Source organism: Anomaloglossus baeobatrachus, chromosome 2 (assembly GCF_048569485.1).
Source record: "Anomaloglossus baeobatrachus isolate aAnoBae1 chromosome 2, aAnoBae1.hap1, whole genome shotgun sequence".
Taxonomy (NCBI): domain Eukaryota; kingdom Metazoa; phylum Chordata; class Amphibia; order Anura; family Aromobatidae; genus Anomaloglossus; species Anomaloglossus baeobatrachus.
In genome coordinates this window covers 446,903,771-446,914,785 of record NC_134354.1, presented here as the reverse complement: position 1 = coordinate 446,914,785, position 11,015 = coordinate 446,903,771, and the positions used below count along the sequence as shown (strand labels likewise).

General features: G+C 46.6%; 1 protein-coding gene across 3 annotated transcripts in view; it reads right to left on the bottom strand.

Moving 5' to 3' along the window:
• Positions 1 to 11,015, bottom strand: part of BEND2 (BEN domain containing 2) — a 113,415-nt gene that overhangs the window by 8,329 nt on the left and 94,071 nt on the right. For all 3 annotated transcript variants that reach the window (XM_075336289.1, XM_075336292.1, XM_075336290.1), the window contains one exon: positions 4,654 to 4,879. In XM_075336289.1, the coding sequence (XP_075192404.1) occupies positions 4,654 to 4,879 (226 nt within the window). The remainder of the gene's footprint in view (positions 1 to 4,653; positions 4,880 to 11,015) is intronic.

Genomic DNA, 11,015 nt, shown 5'->3' with positions numbered 1-11,015 from the left:
ACTGCTGTCACTCGGCAGTTTTTGGCTTTTTTCGGCTGTGTTTGCGGTGACGTCAGGGTTCACCCGAGTCAATGGCTCATGGACTTGATTGAACTTTGACTGTCACTAAGTGAGTCTCACATCGGTATCATCTGGCACAGCGCACAATCTCCTGACAGGAGCTGGTCGGCTGCATGTATTTCTATGCAGCTGAGGCGCTCCTGTCAGTAGAGTGTGCGCCGTGCGTGGTGATGCAATGCGAGACTCACACCAGTCATACCCAGGTGGAATCATACCCTCAGTCAGCGTGAGCCTGCTTCTCGCTATGCAGAGAAACTTATCTGTACAGAGTGATGAAGCAGAGCTGACATTGCTCTACCTGTGGACTACGTCAGACTAAGGATTTTTTTTTAAATAAAAGATGGAGTCTCAAAATGTTTGTTTTATTTCTAATAGAATTTTTTTTTTGTGTGTTGTGTTTTTTTTTTACTGTTAACTAGAAATTCATGGTGGCCATGTCTAATTTGGTGTGCCACCATGAATTTCGGGCTTAGTACCAGTTGAGAAAACAAAGCTGGTATTAACCCCTGTATTACCGAGCGTGCCACCACCATCAGGGCCACTGGACCATCTGGGTAAAGCGCCTTGAAATGGCGTTAAGAAACAATGCGCCATTTTCAGGGGCAGCTGCGTTTTTAGCGTACGGGGCCAGAACACTTGGGCCTTATCATACTGAGAATCCCAGCCCCCAGCTGCCTGGTTTTACCTGACTGGCAATCAAAATACGGTGGGGAGCCCACGCATTTTTTATTTTTAAATATTTTTTTAAATAATTAAAAAAAAAAATAAAAAATTAATGGGCTTTCTGTATTTTGATTGCCAGCCAAGGTAAAGAGAGGCAGATGGGGGTGACAGTCCGAACCCGTCCATTTTTATCTGCGCTGAGAATCAAAAATACTGCAGAGCGCTACGTTATTTTAACTTTATTTTTACACTACTATATATGTGTGAGGGACCCAACAGCCAATTAGATGCTGTCACGCAGAATGGGAGTCTGTGATTGGCTGTTGGAGTAACCTTGAATCTGCCCATACATCCTAGATGCTAGAATGTATGGGCTTACTCCAGCATCCAATCACAGACGTCCACTCTGTGACAGCATCTGGGATTATCTGTTATTTTAACAGTAAAATAAAACAAACACGGGGAAAAAAAATATTTTATTAGAAATAAAACAGAAGACATTTAGGACTCCATCTTTATTACCCCAAAAAAATGCCTCCGACGTAGTCAAAAGGTGGGCGAGCATCTTCAGCTCTGCTACATCTGTGCGAGAAGACAAACACAGGTCTGCTCACACAGACGTAGCGGAGAGCTGTCAGAGACTTCACCCGAGTGCATAGCTTAAGCCGGTCACCTGTGCCCCTGAGTAACCGCCACTGACTACAGGACCTTCCATGATGTCATAGTCATGTGACTAGTCTGTAACACACGAGGTAATACAACATTCACACCAGACTGGTCACATGACGGCATGGAAGGTCCTGTAGTCAGTGGTCATTACCTGGGGGCACAGCAATGATCGGATCCAGAAGCAGAAGAGGCCGGGAGACAGAGTCTGCAGGACGCATCGCGGGACCTGTAAGTATAATGACAATGTGTATTACATATATTCTTTATTTTACAGCCCCCACACCCCATCACATAACTGTCAAGTCCAAGTTCGGGGTTCGGACGCAAGTTCGCATTATCTCCGACCCCGAACTTTACAAAATATTCAGACGAGGCTCCCGATTCTGAACATCGGAGGGTTCGCCCATCACTACTACTAGCTGTGCTAAAAGCTGTAAGTTCTTATCTACAATTCAAGACAATTCTTGTTTCATTTAGTAGATAAACTGACCAGTGAAGATAATCTGCTGGATCTGCTCCTGTCATATAGACCAGATACAATTTCAGATCTACAGGTCAGGGAGAACATGGGCAGCAGTGACCATAATATGGTAAATTTCAATGTAATATTCAACAGAACATTTCAATGGGGAAATACAAAAACATGAAACTCTAGGAAAGCTAATTTCAACAAATTAAGGGAGGAGCTTAATCATATAGCCTGGAACCATGTTATAGTGTCATGGTAACTGGGGATACCAAACATAAATGTGGCAAGTAAAAGAATAAACTACTAGAATCCTGTACAAATAGTATACCCTTTTCTAATAAAATGTCCAAGAATACAAATAAACCACCATGGATAAATAAGACAGTACAAAGTATAATAAGGCAAAAACAAAAAGACATTCAAAATTTTGAAGGCAGAGAAGACAGAAATAGCATTTCAAAAGTATAAAGATCTCAAAAGAAAATGTAAAAAAGAAATCAAGCTAGCAAAATTAGCTACTGAAACACAAATCGCTAACAATATTAAAATAAATCCCCCAAATCTTTATAAATATCTCATTGCCAAAAAGAAAATAAAGGATGATATCGGTCCCTTAAAAGATAATAACAGGATAATTATAGAGGGCAAAGCAAAGGCTGAGATATTGAACAGATACTTTTCATCCGTGTTCACCAAAGAACTGACTGTTCCATTGATCATTCAAGAAGGCAAAAATCCAAATTCGCCACTTAATATAACAAATTTAATACAAGAAGAATTATGCCTGCTTCTGAGCAAATTAAACAGAAAATTTCCCTGGGCCAGATGGCATTCATCGATGGATACTGAGGGAATTGAGCTCAGTAATTAACAGACTGCTGTATCTCATCTTCTTAGACTCTCTTGTTTTTGCCTCAAGATTAGAGAATGGCTGACAAAGGACCAATATTTAAGGAAGGTAAGAGGGTGGATCCAGGTAACCGGTAATTGACATCAGTTGTGTGCAAAGTTGTTTTTGAATTTTCTCTCCAGGACAGGAGACAAACTCTAGCGCAGCGCCACTTATTGGAAGTAGCGATCCTAAAAGTTAAATGTGGATTTTTAACAATCCTTTCAATATAACTTAGGATATATATATGCCAGATCAGAATCCCAATTTGCAGACACGGTGTTTCGGGGTGCTTGCCCCTCGTCAGTGCAAAGTATGGGGTGTCTGATCTGGCTATGAGAAGCTTTGTGGGACCACGGGGGAACACTATTCTCCTTATGGAGATGCAAGCCAGTCTGACTGGATGCTAGTAGGGGACTTATAGCTGCCACGCCCCTCTGCAAAATATTCAAATTTTCTCTCCAGGACAAGAGAGACAAACTCTAGCACAGCGCCACCTATTGGCTGACAAAGGACCAATATTTAAGGAAGGTAAGAGGGTGGATCCAGGTAACCGGTAATTGACATCAGTTGTGTGCAAAGTTGTTTTTGAATTTTCTCTCCAGGACAGGAGACAAACTCTAGCGCAGCGCCACCTATTGGAAGTAGTGATCCTAAAAGTTAAATGTGGATTTCTGTTTTGTTTTTGGGCATTTTAAAGAGATGAAATGCAAAAATATATTGCAGACAATATAATAAACAACCAGCATGGATTCACAAAAAATAAGTCGAGTCAAACCAGCATGTTGGGTTTCTATGAGGCTGTAAGTGCGAACCTGGATGTTGGTAATACAGCTGTGATATATCTGGATTTTGCAAAGGCATTTGATACTGTACCACTTAACAGCCTTATAATGAAGCTCCAAGAGCAGGGACTAGGGGGAAACTACATGCAGATGGGTAAGGAATTGGCTAAAAGACAGGAAACAGTTGTAAATGGTACATTCTCTAAATGAGCTATAGTCAGCACTGGGGTACAACAGATATCTGTTCTAGGACCAATTCTTTTTAATCTCTTTATTAATGACCTTGTGGATGGGATTGAGAGTAAAGTGTCAGTCTTTGCTGACGACAACAAACTATGTAGGATATTAAAAACGGGTCTTGATAGTACAATAATACAATACGAGATGCCTGAATGGGCAAACATTTGGCAAATGAGATATAAATGTAGAGTAATGCACCTAGGACGGAGTAATCCTATAGCTGCATATACATTAAATGGAAATAATCTCAGGACTACAGAAAAGGAGAAAGACTTGGGTATTCTCATTACAAATAAGCTGAGCAGCAGCACTCAATGTCAGGCAGCAGCTGTAAAAGCAGACACGATTTTAGAGTGTATATAAAAAGAGAGATTAGATCTCGTGATCCTAATGTATAGTTACCACTCTATAAATCACTTATAAGGCCACATCTAGAATATGGGAACCAGTTTCGGGCTCCACATTCAGAAGATAGTCAGTTCAAAGGAGGGCAAATAGATTATTAGAAGAAATGGAAGGCCTCCCATATGATGAGAGGTTGGAAAAGTTGGGCTTGCTTAGCTTAGGGAAAAAAAAAAAAGACGTCTCAGAAGAGATCTCAATTATATGTATAAACACATATGTGGTCAATACGAAGGACTGGCACATGATGTATTGCTTCCAAATACAATACTAAGGACCGTATACTTGATATTGAATAAATCGAGAGGTTTTGAAAATTTTGTTTCTATCCCTTCATTATTTGCATATTGTCAATATGTCTATCCATCCTGTGAGTTTCATAATAAATACTTTTTCTTCTTAGTTTAACAATTTCAATGTTGAGGAAGGTAATAAAACATTTTACCGTAAAACATAACCTCACAAAGAAGTATTACCTATAGGGTCTGAAACTTTCTGTTTTGTAAACATTCCAACTTTCTGAGATCCGGATGCCCGGTTACCCTTCTCCTTATTTACAGTGTTAGATGGAGCATTAGTTTGCGCAATATCTTTGACATCATTCGGGATTTCCACCTCATTGTCTTCCTCCATCGCATCATCAGAATCCAAACAAATCGAGTCATCTGAAACTTTAGATGGGATTTTAGGACAGACACTGACCTTAATGGAAAATAGAAATAGTTAAGCAGTTAGGTAAATGCCTCAATAAAGTAAAAAAAATTACCGTATTTTTTGGACTATAAAATTTTGGGGGAAAGTGGGTGGTGCATCTTATAGATAGTCCGATAGCTGCGGTTCGGTGGTGGAGCGGGTGAAGGCGGGTGCGGTGGTGGTGGAGCGGGTCATCAGAGGCAGAAGCAGGCTGTAGCAGCGCAACCCTGACCACATGGGCCCGCTCATTTGATATGCGGGCCCATCATCTCTCAGCCCTGAAGCCAGCGCTGACAGGTGGGCGGGATGAGGGGAGGGGGATGCGCGCATACTAAAGAGCCAGCCCGCATGATCACCCCAGGCAACTACAGCCTGGAGTGATCATGTATGGCTATATTCACTGCCCCCCGTGCACCATCATCAGCGCAGGGGAAAGTGAATAAGTACGGTATACTCGCTGTTCCCCTGCAGCATTGCAATGTCCTCCTGTCTGCTGGCTGCTCGCTGATGTGTGTGGAAAGCGGTGAGCACAGCGATTACATCATCGCTGTACACACGGCTCCACACAGGTCAGCTGGCACACAGACAGGAAGCGAGCGATGCTGCGTGGAGTGAGGGAAGGTGAGTATACAGCGCGAGTCCTCCAGCTGTTACCACAGCTGAAGTGAGCGCGAGATCCGCGGTGACTTAAGTCAGGTGATGTTTGGTGACAGCTGGAGTCACGGCTGATCCCGGCGGCTTACTTCACTTGCGGCCTGACCCTCACAGAGAGCGGTCGTGTTCTATAGCTGCTCTCTGTGATTGTCAGATGTAGCAGAGCTGGACGCGTCGTGGGACATCGTGTGGATTACATCGGACCTGGGTGTTTTTTTAGAGTTAATTAAGTGGTGAAAGAGGGTGTTTTTTTGTCTTTTATTTCAAATAAAGAATTTGTATGTGTTTGTGTTTATTTACTTTCACTTACAGCTTAGTGATGAGGGGGTGTCTCATGGACACCTGCCATCACTAAGCTAGGACTTTATCTTGGCTGGTTATCAAAATTGGGGGAACCGCACGCCGTTTTTTTTTTTTTTAAAATTACCCCCATACAGTGTCAGCAGCAGATCCTTGACCCATAACAGTGTGTCTGACCACATTTTTTGCTTAAAAAGTTTATTTTCCTCCTCTAAAACCAGGGTGCGTCTTATGGTCCAGTGCATCTTATAGACCGAAAAAAGAGATTTTGTTTACTTACCGTAAATTCTTTTTCTTATAGTTCCGTATTGGGAGACCCAGACCATGGGTGTTTAGCTTCTACCTCCGGAGGACACACAAAGTACTACACTTAAAAGTGTAGCTCCTCCCCCTGAGATTATACACCCCCTGGTGAGCAGACCCAGCCAGTTTAGTGCAAAAGCTGAAGGAGAATAGCCACCCACAAGTAGAACAGAGCAAAAGCCGGAACAACCGGAGACTCTGTCCACAACAACAGCCGGTGATAACACGCGGAACAAGAAAAATTGCCAACAGGCAACAGGGAGGGTGCTGGGTCTCCCAATACGGAACTATAAGAAAAAGAATTTACGGTAAGTAAACAAAATTCTCTTTTTCTTTATCGTTCCTTTGGGAGACCCAGACCATGGGACGTTCCAAAGCAGTCCCTGGGTGGGAAATAAACCGAAAAAAGGCAAGAAGTAGGCAGAACCTAACTTCACAAATGGGCGACAGCCGCCTGAAGGATGCGTCTGCCCAAGCTCGCATCTGCCGAAGCATGAGCATGCACTTGGTAGTGCTTCGAAAAGGTATGCAGGCTAGTCCAAGTGGCAGCCTGACAGACTTGTTGAGCCGTAGCCTGGTGCCTGAAAGCCCAAGAGGCACCAACAGCTCTGGTCGAATGTGCCTTGATCCCCGGCGGGGGAGGCACCTGAGAACTCTGGTAGGCGTCCAAAATGGTCGATCTAATCCAACGGGCCAAGGTCGGCTTAGAAGCAGAGAGGCCCTTGCGCCGACCTGTGGTTAGCACAAAAAGAGAAGTGCACCGCCTAAGAGCAGCGGTGCGAGACACATAGATCCGGAGAGCACGCACCAGATCCAGAGTATGCAGCGCTTTTTCAAAGCGATGAACAGGAGCCGGACAAAAGGAGGGTAAGGTAATGTCCTGGTTAAGGTGGAAAGGAGAGACCACCTTAGGAAGAAAATCCGGAGTCGGACGGAGAACCACCTTCTCTTGATGAAAAACTAAAAAAGGTGACTCCGAAGAGAGTGCGGCCAAATCAGAGACTCTCCTGAGGGAAGTTATGGCCACCAGAAAAACCACTTTCTGTGAAAGACGATGCAAAGAGACCTCCCGAAAAGGCTCAAAGGGGGCTTCTGCAAAACCGTGAGAACTAAATTAAGGTCCCAGGGATCCAAGGGCCGCCGGTAAGGCGGAATGATGTGAGACGCGCCTTGCATGAAGGTGCGGACCTGAGCCAGCCGAGCGAGACGCCGCTGGAACAGAACTGACAGAGCTGAGACTTGTCCCTTGAGAGAGTTGAGGGACAGTCCTAGCTGCAGACCAGACTGTAGAAAAGGCAGAAGGGTCGGCAAGGAGAATGGCCAAGGAGGATGGTCAGAAGAACGACACCAGGACAGGAAAATTTTCCAAGTCCTGTGATAGATCTTAGCGGAGGAAGACTTACGGGCCCGAGTCATAGTGGAGATGACTTCAGGAGGGATACCAGAAGCCGTCAAGATCCAGGACTCAAGAGCCACGCCGTCAATTTGAGAGCCGCAGAATTCAGGCGGAAAAACGGACCTTGTGAGAGTAGGTCTGGACGGTCCGGGAGATGCCACGGCATCTCTACGGACAGATGGAGCAGGTCTGGATACCAAGCTCGCCTGGGCCAGTCCAGTGCAATGAGGATGACTTGACAGCCCTCCGTTCTGATCTTGCGCAGAACTCTGGGCAAGAGAGCTAGAGGGGGAATCACGTAGGAAAGACGAAACTGGGACCAGTCTTGAACCAGTGCGTCCGCGGCGAAGGCCTGAGGGTCGTGGGAGCGAGCCACGTAAACGGGAACCTTGTTGTTGTGACGGGATGCCATTAGGTCCACGTCCGGAGTGCCCCATTTGCGGCAGATTGACAAACACTGCCGGGTGCAGGGACCACTCGCCACCGTCCACGGTTTGACGGCTGAGATAATCTGCCTCTCAGTTTTCCACGCCTGGGATGTGGACTGCGGATATGGTGAACTTGTAGTCCTCCGCCTATTGAAGGATGCGTTTTACCTGACTGGACTCGAATGTGCCTGCCCGCCAACAGGTGGTGAAAAGCTAGGAGAGCTAGAAACACGGCTCTGGTTTCCAGCACATTGATTGAAAGGGCTGACTCGGACAGAGTCCAAGTGCCCTGCGCTCTGTGGTGGAGATATACCGCTCCCCAGCCGGATAGACTGGCATCCGTGGTGAGAATCACCCAGGACGGGGCCAGGAAGGAGCGCCCCTGGGACAGGGAGAGGGGCCGAAGCCACCACTGAAGAGAGCTCCTGGTTTGTGGCGACAGAGCCACTAACCTGTGTAAGGAGGAAGGCCGCTTGTCCCAACAGCGGAGAATTCCAGCTGCAGGGGGCGCAGATGGAACTGGGCAAAGGGGACAGCCTCCATGGACGCCACCATTTGACCCAGCACCTGCATCAGACGCCTGAGGGTATAACGGCGGGGCCTCAGGAGAGAGCGCACCGCTAGCTGGAGGGGCTGCTGTTTGACTAAGGGCAACTTCACAAGTGCCGTCAAGGTCTCGAACTGCATCCCTAGGTACGCGAGACTCTGGGTCGGAGTCAGAGTGGATTTGGGCAGATTGACCAGCCACCCGAATTGAGCTAGCGTGGAGAGAGTGAGCGAGACACTCCGCTGACAGTCTGCGCTGGATGAAGCCTTGACAAGAAGGTCGTCCAGGTAAGGAATCACTGCCAACCCCTGGAGGTGCAGAACTGCAATCACTGCTGCCATGACCTTGGTGAAAACCCGAGGGGCCGTGGCCAACCCGAAGGGGAGAGCCACGAATTGGAAGTGATCTTCTCCTACTGCAAAACGTAGCCAACGCTGGTGTGACACTGCAATTGGCACATGCAGATAGGCATCTCAGATGTCGATGGATGCTAGGAAATCCCCTTGGGACATAGAGGCAATGACTGATCGCAGAGACTCCATGCGAAAGCGCCGCACCTGAACATGCTTGTTGAGAAGCTTCAGATCCAGGATGGGCCGAAAGGTATCGTCCTTTTTGGGAACTAGGAAGAGATTTGAGTAGAAACCTCTGAACCGGGCGGGAACCGGTACAATTACTCCATTGGCCTGTAAGGCTGCCACGGCCTGTGAGAAGGCGGCGGCCTTGGAGCAGGGGGGAGTTGAGAGAAAAAATCTGTTTGGCGGACTGGAAGAGAATTCTATCCTGTAGCCGTGGGAGATGATATCTCTCACCCACTGATCGGAGACGTGTTGAAACCAAGCGTCGCCAAAGTGGGAGAGCCTGCCACCGACTAAGGACGTTGCTGGAGCAAGCAGATAGTCACGAGGAGGCTGCCTTAGTGGCAGCAGCTCCTGTGGTCTTCTGTGGACGCGCTTTTGTGCGCCAGTTGGATTTCTGGTCCTTGGAAAATGGCCGCCGGAGCGAAGAGAGGGTGCGGGACTTGCTTGAGGAGCGGGATCTGGAGGGCCAGAGAGACCTACAGGGGAGGGGACACACACTGCAGTGGGGAGTGTCCCTCCCCTGTACAGAACGGCCGCCGGGAGGAGCCGAGACTGTTCCTCTGCATGAGTGACATGCGAGGGCAATGATACAGAAACTAGGCCTCCGGCGAAGCCGGGGCCTAAATTTGAGCGGCACGGCCGACGTGCAGGCACCATTGGCGCGGTTCTCAGGCGACAGCTAGAGAACCCGCCGGAAATGTCAGTAAACACAATAAGCACACTCTCCCCCAACAATAAAGTACAGGGACCCCGAAATCTAAACGTCTCAGGTACTTAGCTGCTGAGACGCAGGGCCAAGTCCCTGGGGATGAGTGCTCCGGTCCAGCAGGGTCCTGAAGGGCTGGGGATGGAGACCGCTCTCCTACCAAGCATGGAGACCGTGCTGGCTCCCACTTCAAGCCAGAGCCCAGGAGGGATGGTGAAGGAGCACGGCATGTAAAGGCTCCAGCCTAGGAATCAACCTTACAACACCGCCGACACAGTGGGGTGAGAAGGGACATGCCGGGGGTCCAGACGTGGACCCCATTCTTCAATCTCGTTCCAAAAGGAAAAAAATCATATGAGAATGCATGTGTGGATGTATGCCTCCTGAACACAAAGCAATAAACTGGCTGGGTCTGCTCACCAGGGGGTGTATGAGCTCAGGGGGAGGAGCTACACTTTTAAGTTTAGTACTTTGTGTGTCCTCCGGAGGTAGAAGCTAAACACCCATGGTCTGGGTCTCCCAAAGGAACGATAAAGAAAATACGGTATACAGCTTCACTATAATTTCCTACATCAGATAAATACACAGATCAGCCATAAAATTAAATACTCCTGCCTAATATTGAGTGGGTCTTCCTTGTGTCCCCAAGCAGCTTTAACTTGTTAAGGCATAGGCTTCAACAATAATAAATACGCTTGGCTTAAACTTTTAACATACCCATAATAGCCGTAAAATGCAAGCTGCATGAGTCCACAAAAAGAAGCAAAAAATGGCACTGAAGTCCAGATAAATATTTCTAGCTTTTTATATTGTCTTATGATAAATCAATCATCCAGCAAAATCTACAACTAATACGGTGACGAATAAAGCTCACACATAGGATTTGCAGAGTCTTGACACATTTAAATCCACCATATTACTGCAGCTGAAACCGTATTAAATCAACTACTTAGATAAGTATGGAGCATCTAATCTTTAACATTAGAGTATACTTTCCTTTTCAAAAATTCTCATGGATTTGCAACGTCTTCTGTGCGCTCATTTACTTGCAGGCCAAAATTGAACAGATGTAGAATTCCTCAACGATATCCTTAAAGTGTCAATGTGCATATTGCACTGTCTGCCATGTGCATGAAGAACTTTGAATACTTTGAAAACGTCCATACGCTCTCAGCGCTACAGATATGTTTCCTTGTGCTCAAAGCTCTACAGGTGTATTGCACTTTTGGC